General features: G+C 37.7%; 4 protein-coding genes across 13 annotated transcripts; 2 read left to right on the forward strand and 2 right to left on the reverse strand.

Annotated features, from left to right (window-relative positions):
• Nucleotides 1-210: 210 nt before the first annotated feature.
• LOC133715959 (pentatricopeptide repeat-containing protein At2g19280) lies at nucleotides 211-4,436 on the forward strand. Of its 7 annotated transcripts, none has more exons than XM_062142669.1 (6): nucleotides 211-363; nucleotides 475-594; nucleotides 681-2,917; nucleotides 3,166-3,340; nucleotides 3,445-3,759; nucleotides 4,154-4,436. In XM_062142669.1, exons 2-3 carry the CDS (start codon nucleotides 482-484, stop codon nucleotides 2,605-2,607), a joined length of 2,040 nt encoding a protein of 679 aa, XP_061998653.1. In that variant the 5' UTR covers nucleotides 211-363; nucleotides 475-481; the 3' UTR covers nucleotides 2,608-2,917; nucleotides 3,166-3,340; nucleotides 3,445-3,759; nucleotides 4,154-4,436. The 7 variants fall into 7 exon arrangements, with proteins under 7 accessions (XP_061998653.1, XP_061998654.1, XP_061998650.1 ...); XM_062142670.1 differs by having other exon boundaries at nucleotides 3,483-3,759; XM_062142666.1 differs by having other exon boundaries at nucleotides 211-373; nucleotides 3,166-3,759.
• Nucleotides 4,437-4,881: 445 nt separating this feature from the next.
• On the reverse strand, nucleotides 4,882-7,557 carry LOC133717655 (MATH domain and coiled-coil domain-containing protein At3g58210-like). Of its 2 annotated transcripts, none has more exons than XM_062144365.1 (4): nucleotides 7,405-7,542; nucleotides 7,139-7,279; nucleotides 6,660-6,835; nucleotides 4,882-6,016 (listed from the first exon to the last, which is right to left on the reverse strand). In XM_062144365.1, exons 1-4 carry the CDS (start codon nucleotides 7,437-7,439, stop codon nucleotides 5,139-5,141), a joined length of 1,230 nt encoding a protein of 409 aa, XP_062000349.1. In that variant the 5' UTR covers nucleotides 7,440-7,542; the 3' UTR covers nucleotides 4,882-5,138. The 2 variants fall into 2 exon arrangements, with proteins under 2 accessions (XP_062000349.1, XP_062000350.1); XM_062144366.1 differs by having other exon boundaries at nucleotides 4,883-6,016; nucleotides 7,139-7,276; nucleotides 7,405-7,557.
• Nucleotides 7,558-9,831: 2,274 nt separating this feature from the next.
• On the forward strand, nucleotides 9,832-10,674 carry LOC133716272 (pentatricopeptide repeat-containing protein At2g19280-like). The gene has a single exon (XM_062142981.1). The coding sequence runs from the start codon at nucleotides 9,832-9,834 to the stop codon at nucleotides 10,672-10,674; it is 843 nt and encodes a 280-aa protein (XP_061998965.1).
• Nucleotides 10,675-11,533: 859 nt separating this feature from the next.
• LOC133717281 (MATH domain and coiled-coil domain-containing protein At3g58210-like) lies at nucleotides 11,534-14,289 on the reverse strand. 3 transcript variants are annotated; one of them, XM_062143970.1, is made up of 5 exons: nucleotides 14,163-14,289; nucleotides 13,903-14,043; nucleotides 13,367-13,542; nucleotides 12,556-12,657; nucleotides 11,534-12,462 (listed from the first exon to the last, which is right to left on the reverse strand). In XM_062143970.1, the coding sequence occupies exons 1-5, from the start codon at nucleotides 14,195-14,197 to the stop codon at nucleotides 11,765-11,767; spliced, it is 1,152 nt and encodes a 383-aa protein (XP_061999954.1). In that variant the 5' UTR covers nucleotides 14,198-14,289; the 3' UTR covers nucleotides 11,534-11,764. The 3 variants fall into 3 exon arrangements, with proteins under 3 accessions (XP_061999954.1, XP_061999952.1, XP_061999953.1); XM_062143968.1 differs by having other exon boundaries at nucleotides 11,535-12,657; XM_062143969.1 differs by having other exon boundaries at nucleotides 11,536-12,657; nucleotides 13,903-14,040.
• Nucleotides 14,290-18,410: the final 4,121 nt, after the last annotated feature.

The raw sequence follows: 18,410 nt of genomic DNA on the forward strand, positions 1-18,410 counted from the left end.
TTCCTTTAAAATTGTGTATATATAGGACTAAAAACCCGAAAAACCCGGACTAAATATTATCGGATTTTGTCGTTCTGAAAATGAAAAATAACGAACCATAAATTATAAAACCGACCCGACGCGACCCGATCACCTCTAGCCCAAAAACAAATGAGAGAAAAAATGTTTATTTTCCAAGATTATTATTTTTCCTTCGTCCCTCGTCACAAATGAAGGGCAAAACGACTTTAATGTAAAGGCCGCAAAGATATGAAACGCCCAGTTGCCCAAAAACAAGGTTGCTGAAACCCTGAAGAAGACTCAAGTGGTCAACTCAGTTAACCGGCCACCGGCTTCTTTGGTCGTCGGACGAATTTGGCAAAGGTAGGTTCTGGTAAGGTTTTCTCTTCTGATTTCATTGATTATAACTCTAAACTTTGGTTGTTTGGTCATTTTATGCAATGAGTCATCACGAATTTGTGTGTGTTTGTTAAGGTTGTTGATGAAGGTGTTGTCGTGGATGATTAGAAACGTGGCTGCTACTCGCTTGAAGTTGAAGCCCATCATGTTCAGAAAAAGTACAATCAGACCTCTTTCTTCCATCTCTATCTCAAGGTATGAACACCATACTGTTTCTCCTCATAATGCCTCTTTCTTTGCTCAATCCAACTGTATTTAGACACTAGTTCTTTGCTTTCCAGTAACCAGACAGCAGATGATGATGATGATGAAATGAAAAGAATCATGTTAATACTCGCGAAACGTCCGTGGATTCTTGGTTGTCAAAATGGGTATAATGTCTATCGGAACCAGTTCAATGTAATACAGATTTTGAACTATTTGTTTGAGGAGAGTTTGGATGCTAATCTTGCTTTATACTTTTTCAAGTGGTCAGAATGTTGCGCCGCATCAAAGCATACAGTTTGGACTGTATGTCGAATGGTACATATTTTGGTTTCTGGGAACTTGAATCACAGAGCAGTGGACCTGCTACTGCGTCTTGTGAGAAATCATGCTGAAGAGGAGACAAGTAGTTTGTTACTAGAAGTTCTTTATGGAACCCACAGCGAAAGAAGGGTTTTAGAAACTGTGTGTAGCATGCTAGTCGATCAGTATATTAAGGAAGGCATGGTGAACGTGGCTCTGAATGTCACATATGAAATGAAGCACCTAAACATTTTTCCTTCTGGTGGAGTTTGCAACACTCTGCTACGAGCATTATTGGAATCAAACCAGTTGGACTTTGCATGGGATTTCTTGGAAGTTATGCAGACAAGAGGACTGGGTTTGAATTCTTCTATCATAAGTCTCTTCATTCATAAGTACTGTAGTGAGGGTGATCTGGGAAGTGGTTTCAAGTTGCTTGTTGAAATGAAGAAGTATGGGATTCAACCTGATGTTGTTTCATATACAATTGTTATTCATTCCCTTTGCAAGATGTCTTATTTGAAAGAAGCCACTACTTTATTGTTTAAGATGACTCAGTTGGGTATCTCTCCTGATTCGATCTTGATTAGTTCAGTTATTGATGGCCACTGCCAGTTGAGACAAACAGCGGCTGCAATTAAGATACTGAAGATCTACCGTCCTCCCCTTAATATTTTTTTGTACAATAGCTTTACTTCAAAGCTATGTACAGATGGCAACATGTTTGAAGCTTCTGAACTTTTTCTTGAGATGTCTGAGTTTGGCTTGCTCCCAGATTGTGTCTGTTATTCAACCATTATAGGGGGCTACTGCAAAGTGAAAGACATGAATAGAGCTTTTCTGTATTTTGGGAAAATGTTGAAAAGCGGAATTACACCATCTGCTACCACATACACGTTGCTCATCGATGCTTACTGCAAGTCTGGAGATATAGAAATGGCCGAAGATATGTTTCAAGCAATGCTTTCAGAGGGTCTACTACCTGATATTGTGACTTACAACACTTTAATGGATGGCTTCGGAAGGAAGGGACACTTACAAAAGGTTTTTGGGGTCTTAGATATGATGAATTCTTCTAATGTTTCCCCTGATGTTGTTACATATAACACTCTCATTCATAGTCTTGCCACAAGAGGATTTGCCAATGAGGCAAAACAAATCATGTTTGAACTTATCAAAAGGGGTTTCTCCCTGGATGTAGCAGCGTTCACTAATGTTATAGACGGGTTTTCAAAGAAGGGGAACTTTGAGGAAGTCTTTTTTGTGTGGTTCTGCATGAGTGAGCATGAGGTCAAACCCGATGTAGTGACATGCAGTGCCCTTCTCAATGGATACTGTAAGAAACATCAAATGGAACAAGCCAATGTTTTATTTCGCAAGATGCTTGATATTGGATTACATCCAGACCTGATACTGTATAACACTTTGATTCGTGGATTTTGCAGTGTTGGAAGCATTGATGATGCTTGCAACTTGATATGTATGATGGTTGAAAATGGTATCCTTCCCAATAACATTACTCACCGGGCACTTGTCCTTGGGTTCGGAAAAAAGAGGGTTAGGAATCCTGTTTTAGTGGCAGCTCTTAAATTGCAAGAAATTCTTCTCAGATATGGTATTCATGCTGATTTTGATGAATATTTAATACCAGAAAGCTGCACCCATTTTGGAGCATCTTTAGCAAATCAATCTGTAGATTGATACACGAAAAGTGTTTAGTTTCAATTGAGTAAATTCAATCTTCAATCAGAACAAATCATGTGGTGCTGGCACTGTGCTTGGCTGCGAGCAGAAGAGAAATTACCAGCATGGGCCAGGGATGCTATCTCATGTCCTGAATACATGCATTCACTTCGAGGACTTGATGACGGAACAGGTCTAGATTGGATCAAGAAACATCTCCATTTACCTGATGCCAGCTTTAGATTATGAAAGAATTGAGTGATACTTTAAGAAGAGAAAAAACCAACTCTTTTTAATGCTAGACCACTGCGAACTTGGACTTGAAAAGGTAACTTTTCATTGAAACTGTTCATGTTCTGATTGTTTGATTTGTGCAGTCAATTCCGTAGTGTTCTCTGCTAATATTGGTGCCTCAAGGCTCAAACCGTATGATTTATGATTTTTTTTTTTTTTTAGTTTAAATTGATTCTTGTTCCTTCATTATATCAAACCTTTTTTTTTGTCCTGGTAATGTACACAACATACAGCCTAAATTTATCTAATATATCTCAACTTCTTTTCATTTTTGGTGAAAAGCACTACGTATATGATGCAGCACAAAACTCCACAGATAAGAATGTCAATTCTACTCCTGCAAAAATCATATAAAACGGTGATCTGAGGTCAAAGAACATGAGTGTGGTGTTTACGAAGAACTCTTTTAAAAGTTGGTGGATTTGAGTTGGAAGGCATGTGAATTGAAGTTACAGAGGTCAGTGTTGGTTTGAAGATAATCATAACACCCTTGCATTTTGTTAAAAAAGATGATTATATATACTCTAAAAGAGTTTCCAAAATGGGTCATCCTTGGATTAGACTATTGGAGAGTGAAGGTTATGATGAATGATGACTAGGGGTGCAAGCGAAGATCTTAGCCATTCTGGGATGAACTGATGGAGCTCCCCTGCTGTCAAGGCTATCTGGTAGATCCAAGGAATATTCTGTGTGCATTTGACTGAAGTGAGCATGAGTCAATTCACCTGTTGACTTGGCAGCGCATAATTTTTGTTGAAGATTGTATTCATGTGATGGTATTTTACTGGTCAAAACACAGAAGAATAGGCAGGGTCAACAGTGAGGACACGACAGACAATACTCCCTATGAACTATGACATCCATAAGATATGAAAGGTACTTTTAATTCTATTCAATCAAATAACAATATAGAAAATGGATAACAGTAAATGCTACTTTGATGAAAGTTAAATGTGTTTAGAAAGATGAAAAAAGCTTTATTTGAAATGATCAGGTCATTAAACAAACCAATGCATGAAGGGTAAAGAGTAAAAGTGTAACTAAATAAGGTCCATAGATTAATGCGTTGGTTTATGTAATATGTTTCAGAAGGTTATTTGGTTTGTCTAAACGAGGGGCTAGTAAGTTTATACCCTCTTAGATAACTTAAGTTTCCATGATGATTTAGGTAATTAGATTGCTTTCGTTGCACTTACTTTCTCCTTCATCAATATTTATGTTTTCATCATGTGTATTAATTCCAAAGTTTCATTTCCTATTTTTCTTGGAGGTTCCTGTTCCAAGTGAGGAGGTAGGCTTGGAGGAATGATTGCTGTTCTTGTAACTACTCCTACTTCTGAGCTCTATGAGGTTCGTGTTGGAGGAGTGATTGCTATTCTGGCTGAGTATCGAGTTCTGGGTGGAAATCCCTACTCAAGGAATAGCATTTTTAAGGAGTCAATTACAATGGTTAATGTATATATACATAATTAGAGTGTTTGCAGTTTCTTCTGCCCTCTTCTTTTTCTTCAAATTCATTTACTCTCATGTTTGAAAGGGGCAATTTTATTTCACAGGTCATGAAAGACGTTTGCTTTCATCATAGGCAATTTGTCATGTATGGATTGGAGTGGTGTAATCAAACAATTTAACCTCGTCATAAATCCTTGGGTCTGGGCTATTGCCAAGAATCAATATCAAGTATCAACTTCTCGATGAGCAAAGCCGCTATCTAGTGACAGACATTCAGCTGTTGAAATCTTATATCATCTCCATTAGCTTCATAGAACTGTTACAGGACAAGATAAACAGCAATACTGGTTTTCACGGTCAAGTATATTATGAACAAGTTGGAAACTGAAAACTCTGCCATGAATCATGAGTGATAACGAGATAGATCCTCAAGGCAAACCTGACAATCCTACCAATGCGTTCAATCGAAACATGAAAAAAAAATCAAGGCGTCACTTGCCTAGTTTTAAGAATAACCTTGCGACTTGATGATGATAAAAATGCATTTTGAACAAAAGTAAGTTCAAATACATGGCTTGAACAGAGGCATAATATCAGGGAATCAATGCCAGAATCCTTCTACAGATTAGTATCTTAGAACACTAAAATATAATCGATAAAGTTGAAATATGTGCCACACATATTGGTCCTGCAACTGATATTAACATAAAATCTACCATAACGGTACGGCCTCCATAACCTAGTTGTCAATGTCAAACATATCTGCCCTACTATTCATATCTAGAGAAACTCCTACAGTAAGGCTAAGGCATCCCATAACCTAGTTCAGTTTCCATATCTATCTCAACGAGGCCCTCTTCCTCCTTTGACAAGTCCTTCTTTGCTGCCTCCAGGTCCATCTCTGTAACAGCTAGTGCAAGAGTTCGCCTCTTATGTTCATTAACCAAGCCTTCCACATCTTCTCTCATTCTTTTCACCTTCCTTACCTTTTCCAAAAGCTTCTTCATAGCCAAAGCAGATTGAACGTGAGGCTCAAGCCAAGCCAAGTCAAATTTGAAGATCTCAAGATCCTCCCACAAAGTTTGAAGGTGCTCACAGGTCTCTTGAGTCATATCCATGATCTTTGTAGTCTTCAGAAAGTGCAAGAGTTCACCCAAAGTTTGGAATGCGCATTGTGTTATGCTACGGCCTCTCCTTCTTTGGCACTCAATCAATGAAGGATGCACTGAACAAACTTCCTCCAGCAATGGAACAAAAGCTCTCTCTATCTTTCCAAAACCCATAAAATCTATAAGCTTGCCAGTTGGGTTGGTTGGGACTTCCGCAACGTCCTGGACTACAGAAGGGACAGTAGAGCTTATTGCTGAGTTGTCAGAACCTGGGGCATCCTGCAAGGGAGGTATCAGCTCAATATATGTGGCCTTAGTTGCTGGTGAAGAGTCTGGAGCTTGCATAGGATCCACATTTGGTTCCGGCCCTTCATGTTCTTTCCTTGAGGACTCCTTAGTTACAGAAACATTAGACCCTTGATCTTCAATCTTTAGTGGGACATCAACCTTGGCTTTAAGAATACATATATCATTCAAAAGATAACCTGCACTGCATTCATATAGTTCACTGAGGGGCATGAAAGCTTTGAACCCCCAGTCAGTCTTGTCTGCATCAAATTCTCTTTGAATGCCTGTGAACCCAAATAATTAACAGAGTTAACACACAGTCAATAACAAAAGAATGCGATGTTCATCACCAGGTCACAAGCACACAATCTGTTTGAGGTTACTACAGATACACATTTTTGGTTTTCTAGAAATTCAATGACACTCGGAGTAAATGCTAGTAACAATAATAACAAATTATATAAATTTTTGTCTCACCACAAAGGAGATGGAAGAATGAGATGAGACGCATACGGTTAATCTCTAAAAGATAATATGAACCAACCAACAAGAGATGACTTTCTGTAGTGTACACCAACTGGTTTCATTTTAAATAAATAACCAAGTTTGTATATTTCCTTCCTTTTCCACACATTGCAAAAGCAAGCTTGTCAGTTAGGTTACAACCAATAATTTCTACATACAATGGGAGTTGGATCCTCTGGCTGCTTGCTTTTGCATGTTCCAGAGCTAGTCGTGATTTGAATTCATAATACACGACTATAAGATTGAAATCAAGAAAATGAACAAAATGGTGCATTGATGGCAAATTGACATAGTATGCCAACTTACTAAGTTGTTCCAAAGCATCATAAGTTTCACACATGGAAGAATACGAAATGACGAAAAAACCAAACAAAACATAGACAGGTACCAGAAACTATTTACCCTTTGTAGGCTTTGTGACTGACTTGTTAATGTCAAGTTGATTAACCACAGTCAATCTGAAGTGTGCAAATAGAGTCCACCCTGGTGGCAAATCATGAGCATTTGCAACCCCCAAATACAAAGACAAGTGCTTTCCCAGACTCTTATCATTGCCAGTCAGATACATAGAGAGCTGCCTGAGATATCAAATGCCAACCAAAGCTAGTAAAAACCAAGTAAAACTATTAACAATATTTAGCTACCAAGTGAGCTAGACTAGAAGCTTCTGGATGATTCTTAGTTCCATCTTTCTTTGATTTAAATTTGCAGCTTGTTGCTTAGTTAGTATCACATCCAAAAGGAAAACCCATGATTGGGGTAAATAACGAAAAAAGACATCATCTTGAAATAAAAGATTGCGTCTTTGGTGTCTTGAAATAAATATTGCATCTTTGGCATTACACAAAAATCAATCTTGAAACTTGTTGAGAGGGGCGTACCATTTGATGCCTCCAATGGTGAAAATGTTAGAAACATACTTGCCGATCTTTAAGTTAGAGAAGTTTTCGATTCTCCAAGTGAATGTCCCAGATGGTGCAAGATCATCTTGCTCTTGATCCCCTTCCTCATTCTTCATTCTGCTACTTCCAACAACAAAAACCCACATAAATATATTTGGTAGCAAACAATAACAATTTAGTACAGCTCAAAACAGAACACCAAAAATCCTTAGTGGGTTACATAAGCTAAGATTCAAAGACATTACCTTACAACGGCCGTTTGGTGATCGGCGAGGGACATGGTTTTGGAGAGAAACAGAGGAAGAACCCTAATGCTAGAGCTAGAAGAATAAATTCGATCACGAATCTGGTTATGAATGTGGGGGCAGCTCACTCACTCCAGACATATATATAATATAGGCTCAAGCTCCATTTTTTATTTGGCCAGTCAAAGTCATGTGGATTTGTTCTAAACATAGTCAAAGCCACTTGTCTTAAATGCTCAATTGGTTCAGTTGTAGAGAGAAAATTGAAGCCGGTGCCACGTGGCTGGACGGCTGAGTTATGATCGGGTTGCTTTTGCGGGTCATCTTGTTGACAAACGGGTCGCGCGTTCTAACTTGGGATGGGGCTTCGGGGTCGTTAATCTGATCTGGATCTTTTATATATTCGAAATCAACGGTCCATTATTCTTTTTTATTTTTTCAAATTAAAAATATATTCTGACGCAGCATGTGTGGAGGAAGACTAGTCTTTAATAATAGGGGAAATGATCATTTACCCAATTTCAGCTTAAAATTTGCCCACTTGCTCCACTAACAGTTTTTTAACCCCATTTACCCAAAACACTCTAAGAGATTATATCCCCTTTACCCAATTAATTCTTTTTTTATTCTTTTTATTTATTTTTAGGACCTTTTTGCCCTCTCCTTCTTTCTCACTTAAAGAGAAAAGTCATCCTCCACCATGTTGTGCTCCGGTGACCAGTGGCCGGCCGCGGACTCCGGCGACCGGTGACGGACTCCGGCGACCGGTGACCGGATTCCGGGGGCTGAATTTATTGCCCCCCTCCCAATAATACCCATTAACCATATTATTGCCCCCATTAATCATATTATTGTCCCCCAGTAATCATATTATTGCCCCACAATACTCATATTATTGCCCTCCAGTGAATTGTATAAACTCCCGAAACCAAAATGAATACACTACAGACACAAATGATCAATTTATATGCATATTATTGCCCCCCAATACTCATATTATTGCCTCCCAGTAATATTATTATTGCCCCCAATAAAAACATCACTGCCCCCTAATAATATGATTATTGACCCCAGTAATATGATTATTACCCTAATAGAAACATTATTACCCCTCAATAATATTATTATTGCTCACCCATCGTCACTAATTTTGCGAGCATTCCCGAAACACCCACATTATCATCCATCAATTCATGCATGGGAGGGAGAACATCATCATCCATCAATTCATGCATGGGACTATGGGAGAGAGAAACGGTCCAGACTCCAGACCCAAAGCTTGAATTTAATTGATGTCAATATTATGGGGGACCCTCCTCCACCGAAAACCAACTGTGCCCATTGAAAACAAGCATTAAAAACACACTGAAGTTTTGTCTGGGTAATTGACGAATCCACCGCTAGCCCATTGCATCACCATAATTGACTAATATCCCGAGACATCGATCGGAGTTGAGAAGCCATCCTCCAGCAACATCTCGGAAGGAACAGCACAATCGGATCTTTCGATTTGGCACCGAAGATCAAAAACGAAAATGGAGCCTCTGTTAGGCGTTTAGAAATCGTTCCCGATGCAGCCATCCAGACGTCGTTTCGGGGGAAGGAGATGTAGGAGGCCGGCGGTCTGAGGTCGTGGTATGAATCGCCGGAGGTCTGTGTTAGAGAGAGAGAGAGAGAGTGATTCTGAGAGGAGAGAGATGATGAGTTTTAATTTGTTTAATGGGGGCAAAATTGTCAATGAATTTTAGATTGGGTAAATGGGGTTAAAAAACTCTTAGTGGAGTAAGTGGGCAATTTTTAAGCTAAAAATGGGTAAGTGGTCACAGCCCCTTTATTAAAATGCCTTCTCACCAAAGTAAAGCAATTGTGAGTCATGTATCCCATACAATAATGGGTCTCACATACTGTAAAACCTCGATAAATGAATGTTCGATAAATTCATAACCGCCATCTTCTCCAGTCCCGACTCGGGACGTCGGGACCAGTGTATATTACTAAGAACCTCTCTAAATGCATAATATAATAATTTTTCTAGACATCCTTAAAGACCCCGTGAATATATAGAGTAATAATTGGTAAAATAAATTAAAGAAATATTATAAAAATATTAATAATTGATGAAATACATGTAAGAAATAGTATAGAAAAATTCAAAATACATAATAATTAAAGAAATTTTAACAATTTATATTTTCTCAAAATATCCTTTTATAGTCTTTTGCTTTTTTCTTGTGTCTTAACCGAATTGAACTTCATCCTTAATTTATTGCAATGCTAATGCATACACCAGATTTGGTATATTATTTTTCATCTTGTAGCAATTAGTTATTCAAAGTTATTATGTCTCATTCAAAGAAACATTTGGTATAGCTCCCAGATTGTGTTTATTACTCAACCATAATAGGGGGCTACTGCAAAGTGAAAGACATGAATAGAGCTTTTCTGTATTTTGGAAAAATGTTAAAAAGTGAAATTACACCATCTGCTACCACGTACACGTTGCTCATCGATGCTTACTGCAAGTCTGGAGATATAGAAATGGCCGAAGATATGTTTCAAGCAATGCTTTCAGAGGGTCTACTACCTGATATTGTGACTTACAACACTTTAATGGATGGCTTCGGCAGGAAGGGACACTTGCAAAAGGTTTTTGGGGTCTTAGATATGATGAATTCTTCTAATGTTTCCCCTGATGTTGTTACATATAACACTCTCATTCATAGTCTTGCCACAAGAGGATTTGCCAATGAGGCAAAACAAATCATGTTTGAACTTATCAAAAGGGGTTTCTCCCTGGATGTAGCAGCATTTACTAATGTTATAGACGGGTTTTCAAAGAAGGGGAACTTTGAGGAAGTCTTTTTTGTGTTGTTCTGCATGAGTGAGCATGAGGTCAAACCCGATGTAGTGACATGCAGTGCTCTTCTCAATGGATACCGTAAGAAACATCAAATGGAACAAGCCAATGTTTTATTTCGCAAGATGCTTGATATTGGATTACATCCAGACCTGATACTGTATAACACTTTGATTCGTGGATTTTGTAGTGTTGGAAGCATTGATGATGCTTGCAACTTGATATGTATGGTGGTTGAAAATGGTATCCTTCCCAATAACATTACTCACCGGGCACTTGTCCTTGGGTTCGGAAAAAAGAGGGTTAGGAATCCTGTTTTAGTGGCAGCTCTTAAATTGCAAGAAATTCTTCTCAGATATGGTATTCATGCTGATTTTGATGAATATTTAATACCAGAAAGCTGCACCCATTGATACACGAAAAGTGTTTAATTAGTTTCAATTGAGTAAATTCAATCTTCAATCAGAACAAATCATGTGGTGCTGGCACTGTGCTTGGCTGCGAGCAGAAGAGAAATTACCAGCATGGGCCAGGGATGCTATCTCATGTCCTGAATATATGCATTCACTTCGAGTAGGAGTCAATTACAATGGTTGATTTATTTATACATAATTAGAGCGTTTGCAGTTTCTTAGTTGGTCGAGTAGGGTACTAGTATAGTTGAGAAGGATTTACAACCGTGGAACATTTTGAAACAAACAAAAGCAAAAACAACACATTTTAAATAGCATGTCTGAAAGGAGTGCAAGTTTATTTACTGCCCTCTTCTTTTTCTTCAAATTTATTTACTCGCATGTTTGAAAGGGGCAATTTTCTTTCCCAGGTCATGAAAGACGTTTGCATTCATTTTAGGCAATTTGTCATGTATGGATTGGAGTGGTGTAATCAAACAATTTAACCTCGTCACAAATCCTTGGGTCTGGAGCAACTGCCAAGAATCAATATCAAGTATCAACTTCTCGATGAGCAAGGCTGCTATCTAGTCTCAGACATTCAGTGTAGAAATCTGAAATCATCTCCACTAGCTTCATAGAACTGTTCCAGGACAAGATAAACAGCAAAACTGGTTTACACAGTCAAGTATATTATGAACGTACAAGTTGGAAACTGAAAACTCTGCCGTGAGTCATGTGAGTCATGAGTGATTATGAGATAGATCCTCAAGACAAACCTGACAATCCTACCAAATCCAAACATGAAATAAAATCAAGGCGTCACTTGCCTAGTTTTAAGATAACATTAAGACTCAATGATGATAAAAATGCATTTTGAACAAGTAAGGTCAAATACATAGCTTGATCAGAGGCATAATATCAGGGAATCAATGACAGAATCCTTCTACATATAGTCGATAAAGTAGAAATATGTGCCACACATATTGGTCCTGCAACTGATATTAACATAAAATCTACCATAAAGCTACGGCTGCCATAACCTAGTTCAGTGTCAATGTCAAACATATCTGCCCCACTAATCATGTCTAGAGAAAATCCTACTGTAAGGCTAAGGCATCCCATAACCTAGTTCAGTTTCCATATCTATCTCAGTGAAGCCTTCTTCCTCCTTTGACAACTCCTTCTTTGCTGCCTCCAGGTCCATCTCTGTAACAGCTAGTGCAAGAGTTCGCCTCTTCTGTTCATTAACCAAGCCTTCCACATCTTCTCTCATTCTTTTCACCTTCCTTGCCTTTTCCAAAAGCTTCTTCATAGCCAAAGCAGATTGAACGTGAGGCTCAAGCCAAGCCAAGTCAAATTTGAAGATCTCAAGATCCTCCCACAAAGTTTGAAGGTGCTCACAGGTCTCTTGAGTCATATCCTTGATCTTTGTAGTCTTCAGAAAGTGCAAGAGTTCACCCAAAGTTTGGAATGCGCATTGTGTTATGCTACGGCCTCTCCTTCTTTGGCACTCAATCAATGAAGGATGCACTGAACAAACTTTCTCCAGCAATGGAACAAAAGCGCTCTCTATTTTTCCAAAACCCATAAAATCTATAAGCTTGCCAGTTGGGTTGGTCGGGACTTCCGCAACTTCCTGGACTGCAGAAGGTACAGTAGAGCTTTTTGCAGAGTTACCAGAACCTGGGGCATCCTGCAAGGGAGGTATCAGCTCAATATATGCAGCCTTAGTTGCTGGTGAAGAGTCTGGAGCTTGCAAAGGATTCACATTTTGTTCCGGCCTTTCATTTTCTTTCCTTGAGGACTCTGTAGTTACAGAAACATTAGATCCTTGATCTTCAATCATTAATGGGACATCAACCTGGGCTTCAACGATACATATATCATTCAAAAGATAACCTGCACTGCATTCATATAATTCACTGAGGGGCATGAAAGCTTTGAACCCCCAGTCAGGATTGTCTGCATCGAATTTTACTCTGCATTCAGTGCATTGAATGCCTGTGAACCCAAATAATTAACAAAGAGTTAACACAATAACAAAAGAATGCGATGTTCATCACCAGGTCATAAGCAAACTATCTGTTTTGAGGTTACTACAGATACACATTTTTGATATTCTAGAAATTTAATAAAACTCAAGTAATTGCTAGTAACAGTAATAACTAATAACCATATATATGAATTTTGTATAACCACTTGAGTCTCACCACAAAGGAGATGGAAGAATGAAATGAGACACATACGGTTAATCTCTAAAAGATAATGAACCAACCAACAAGAGATGACTTTCTGTAGAGTGTACACCAACTGGATTTATTTTAAATAGATAAACAAGTTTGAATATTTTGTTCCTTTTCCACAGATTGCAGAAGCTTGGTAATTAGGTTACAACCAATAATTTCTAAATACAATGGGAGTTGGATCCTCTGGCTGCTTGCTTTTGCATGTTCCATAGCTAGTTGTGTATTAGAAACCCAAGAGTTCTGGAAATTTGTTACTAATCCAATCCATTTCTTCCTTTTGCCGGCACCTTTGGATTGATAATACACAGCTATAAGATTGAAATCAAGCAAATGAACCGGGGGGTGCATTGATGGCAAATTGATAGCATACTTAGTTGTTCCAAAGCATCATGAGTTTCACAAATGGAAGAATACGAAATGACGAAAAAACCGAGCAAAACATTAACAGGTAAGAAACTATTTACCCTTGGTAGGCTTTGTGACTGACTTGTTAATGTCAAGTTGATTAACCACAGTCAATCTGATGTGTGCAAAAAGAGTCCACCCAGGGGGCAAATATGGAGCATTTGCAACCCCCAAATACAAAGCCAAGCGCTTTCCCAGACTCTTGTCATCGTCAGTCAGAAACATATAGACCCGCCTGAGAAATAAAACCAACCAAAGCTAGTAAAAACCAAGTAAAACTATTAACAATATTTAGCTACCAAGTGAGCTAGCCTAGAAGCTTCTGGATGATTCTTAGTTCCATCTTTCTTTGATTTTAATTTGCAGCTTGTTGCTTAGTTAGTATCACATCCAAAAGGAAAACCCATGATTGGGGTAAATAACGAAAAAAGACATCATCTTGAAATAAAAGATTGCATCTTTTGTTACTCCAAGTAAGAAAAAAAAACACCCATCTTGGTGTCTTGAAATAAATATTGCATCTTTGGCATTACACAGAAATCAATCTTGAAACTTGAAATAGTAAATTGTATAGGAGATGTTGAGAGGGGCGTACCATTTGGTGCCTCCAATGGTGAAAATTTTAGAAGCATACTTGCCGAACTTTAAGTTAGAGAAGTTTTCGATTCTCCAAGGGAATGTCCCAGATGGTGCAAGATCATCTTGCTCTTGATCCCCTTCCTCATTCTTCATTCTGCTACTTCCAACAGCAAAAACCCACATAAATATAGTTGGTAGCAAACAATAACAATTTAGTACAGAACACCAAAAATCCTTAATTAGTGGGTTACTTAAGCTGAGATTCAAAGACATTACCTTACAATGGCCGTTTGGTGATCGGCGAGGGACATGGTTTTGGAGAGAAACAGAGGAAGAACCCTAATGCTAGAGCTAGAAGAATAAAATCGATAACGAATCTGGTTATGAATGTGGGGGCAGCTCACTTCAGACATATATATATAATATAGGCTCAAGCTCCATTTTTTATTTGGCCAGTCAAAGTCATGTGGATTTGTTATAAACATGGTCAAAGCCACTTGTCTTATATGCTTAAAGAAATCCACTTCAGCCACTTCTAGCTATAAATCATCTCGATTCTTAACTTAAGGGAGCGCATTGTATATGAAATTAGTAAAAATTTTAAAGAAATTTATAGAATTTAAAAGTCTGGGCATATTTAATACAAACTTTTAGCAGTTTATGAAAGCATTGGGGTATTCAATTAAGATTTTTAAAGACTTCATGAATTCCATCAAAATCTAAGGGTATTTAATTAGGATTTTTAAAAATGAATGAAAGTACAAAGGTAGAAAATCATAGATAATTATAGACTTTGTAGTGTTAACTATACATTATCAAACTTCAATATTTTTCCAGCCACCAGACTAAAAATTTGAAAAAATCTATGAAAATTCTTTTTTTCAAGGAAAAAAGAAAAGAAAAAAGTCTATCGAAATTCTCATTTGTTAGTTTGTTAGATGATTCGCCAGTGAGATTGGAGGACTTGCGATGGAGAATGTTAGACGGAGACTATGTTGATGAGGAAGAATCATCGCGTACCAAGAATACTTCAAGCAGACCTGTTCCACCCATTCTCAATGCACAACCGATTTGGCCAGGAACACATCAAACTCATATATCCAAATTTGCAAGAGCAAGAGACTCAAGCGGCACTTCGAAATAAGAACTTAGACATGCGTGATGGCCAAGCCTCCCACTCGGTTCCAGCCATCGAAAAAAAAATTACTTTTAAGCATTATTTTTCTTTGTTGGATTGAAAAACTGATCGAGTCAATATTTCCTATGTTTTTAGTGTCATTTTCCCTACATTTTACTTAGTTATTCTCTTAACAATATCATTTCTAACTTACTTTGTTGTAATTAGGTACATTTAAGCTTCAAACGCAAGAAATGAGCTAAGAAGAGCTAGAAATGAAAGAAATGAAGGCAAGGCAGAAATGGAAAAGAAATGGAGAAATGAAGCTTTCCTAATCCTACCAGGAAAAGGAATCCCTGTTGAAGTAGGAATCCCAAGTCAACTAGGAGTGAGCTCGGAAAAACGTTCGGAAATGAGAAATGGAAGAGTCACAGCTGGACTAGGAAACCTGATGACACTAGGAGTCCCGGTGGTGCTAGGAGATGTTGTGGCTTCAAGATGACTCAACATAGTTCAAGAATATTCTAGAATGAACAAGAAATTTCGGCAATTGAAGGAATGGGCTTTGAAATTGTCCAATTGAGAAGTCTGGCCCAAAGATTGAAGCATGTGACTTGCACATGAGTTTCTAGACCCTTCTTGACGTCTTGGAGGAATCCTAAATCAATTATTATTGATTTTTGCCGAAAATATATAGAAGATTCAAGAAGAGTTTTGGCAAGGAAGAGGTTTCCTTGTTCTCTAATTCAAATGGAATTTTCTCATTGGTCGGATGATGTCACAAGAGGAGAATTCCTAGGAAACCCTAACCTAGGCCGTGCACTATATAAAGGAGGGGATGTGAAGCCGTGAAGATTATCATAAAATCCTGAATCAAATAACGCCATCCTCCCCTTTACTCTCAAAATTTCGGATACCTCTCTAATTGTTCAAGACTTGAAGCCGTGAAGCAAGTTGATCCTCCATTCATCCATCCTTTCCGTGAGCCTCATCATCCTCCACCACCTTTGAAGATCTTTTTGCGTTCTTGAAGCTCCTTTAAAAGTGTAACCATGAACCTTAACTTGTTATTTTCGGTTTTGATGTTTTGTACTTTAAAAATCAAATTCTATAGCGTTCTATGTTTTTGGTTTTATTGGATGTTGCGATTTCTTGTGAGATTAAAGTGTATGTTTTGATGTTTAGTTTCCAATAACCTTGAAGCATGAATTCGTTTTAGGATTTTCAGATTTATAGTTTTCGAAATCTTTTTATGTTCTTGAATGTTTGTTGGTTTTGTTCTTCAATCCCACCTATCATGTTTTCGATTTATTTGATGGCCAACTTAGGTTTCGAATTGCATGATTGAATCCATAATAAGATGCTAGCGTTCTAGGTCTTGTTAATTAAAGTGGAAAACCTATAATTCCTTAGGTAAATCAACAAAGAGAATTGCAGGCTTGATTAGCGTTCTAACTTGTGTGTTTTTCTTAAATCAATCAAACTTTCTAAGTGTCTAATGCGTTGAACATGTTTCTTATTGGATTGATCACTCATTAGCATTGCATGTTTAATAGGGTTAACTATGGTGCGTTCATCTAGTTAATTTAACTAAGGAAAGTAATAAGCACTTATGCATGCGTTCATGGTTTGTTCTTGATTGATTTCGTTCAAGTTGGTGTTTTGATTCGTGAACTCTAATTTGTAATCTTGAATTCATGTTAAAGGTTGTTTACTTCATCATACATCTTATCCGTCCATTTTATCCTTGATTCTTGGTTGATTGGTCAATGTAATTAGTTAATTAGTTTAGTAAATAAACAATTTTCAAAATCCCCTTTTAATTCCTTATAATTTTCTTAAATATTGTATACTTCTAATTATAAATCTTTTCTTTGACGTTTAAATGACAGGAGCATCCTCAATCTCTGGATAGAACGATCCCTACTTGCTATATACTAACAATTGTCAACAGGGTTAATTTTGAGAACTCACTTTGAGCTTATCAAAAATTCAATTAATTTTTAAGCAGTAATGACAATTTATTTTTATTTTATAATTTTTGTTGAGATTTTTATTTATGGTATGGTTATCTATGTATTATTTTTCCATAATTTTATTTAATATATGTAATTTATTTTAATTAAAATTAGCTTATATATCTTAACGTACCGCGTATCCTAAAGACTGGCGTACCGCGTACCCGTACCGCAACGTTCTGCGTTTCATGTGACTTTGCTGTAACACAACTAATACAGAACAGTAAGAAGGGAAGGAAACAGAAGATTCCAGTGAAAATCCTGGGGAAAGGATATTGAGAAATAGGATGGCCTCTGTAGTGAAGGTCCTGTGGAACCATGATGGGCTGGAAAGAACAACTTGGGTTTCATGTGACTTTGCTGTAACACAACTAATACAGAACAGTAAGAAGGGAATGAAACAGAAGATTCCAGTGAAAATCCTGGGGAAAACCGAAAAGGATATTGAGAAATAGGATGGCCTCTGTAGTGAAGGTCCTGTGGAACCATGATGGGATGGAAAGAACAACTTGGGAATCGGAAACGGAGAAGATGAAGAAATATCCCCATCTGACTTGATGAGGATTTTCTCTGCAGCAGATTGCATTCAGGTGAAGACTACATGCATTCTTTCAAACTAAGAAACATATCAAGTGCTCTAGAAACATCATTTTTTCTTAGGTATCCATTGATGATAATCCCATAGACATTTCCATCAACAAAATCTCTTTTCTTCATAATATCCAAAATTTCCAAAGCATCGATCTACAATTCTATCAGCCCTGCACAGTCCTTTCACCAAAGTCTCAAAATACTCAGGAAGAAGCATAACATCTTTCCTCATAATTTTTACTTTTTACAGAATCTCTCCATAAAATGATATTATCTACATTTGGTATATGACTACATGCAATGTCTCTTTTTTGCCTTTTCTTTATTGGTATCTTTATTGTAAATGTTTAATGGTGTATATTTGCTGGCAACATTCTTGACTACTGGTGGTTGAGAGTGTTACTAGCTTAGTATTCAGGCCCATAGCCAGCAAGTGATTTAAAGTTAGAATGCAGTTGATCGAGTACAAACGTATGCCAAGACAAGGAAAGACAATTTGCAAGAAAGTGGTCTTTCTGAACCTTTAGAGTATAATCACAACATATACTATTATTTGATAGTTATTGTTTGGCTCCAAAACCAGTTGGCTTGCAAACTGTCTCTTTTGAGCGTGTGCGTAGGCGTGCCAGCACCGTGGGGTGCAGTCGTCGGGGTAGTCCCTTGATCTGACTTCTTCTTCAAGCGTTTGTGGACGAGGAGAGCACTAACCTCGCCACAGGATTCTTCTCTAGCCTTACGGATAAGGACTTTCTGCCTTACGGATAAGGACTTTGGGTGTGATCTCTTCGCGTCACCGAA

This window comes from Rosa rugosa, chromosome 6, assembly GCF_958449725.1.
Source record: "Rosa rugosa chromosome 6, drRosRugo1.1, whole genome shotgun sequence".
NCBI classification, from domain to species: Eukaryota; Viridiplantae; Streptophyta; class Magnoliopsida; order Rosales; family Rosaceae; genus Rosa; species Rosa rugosa.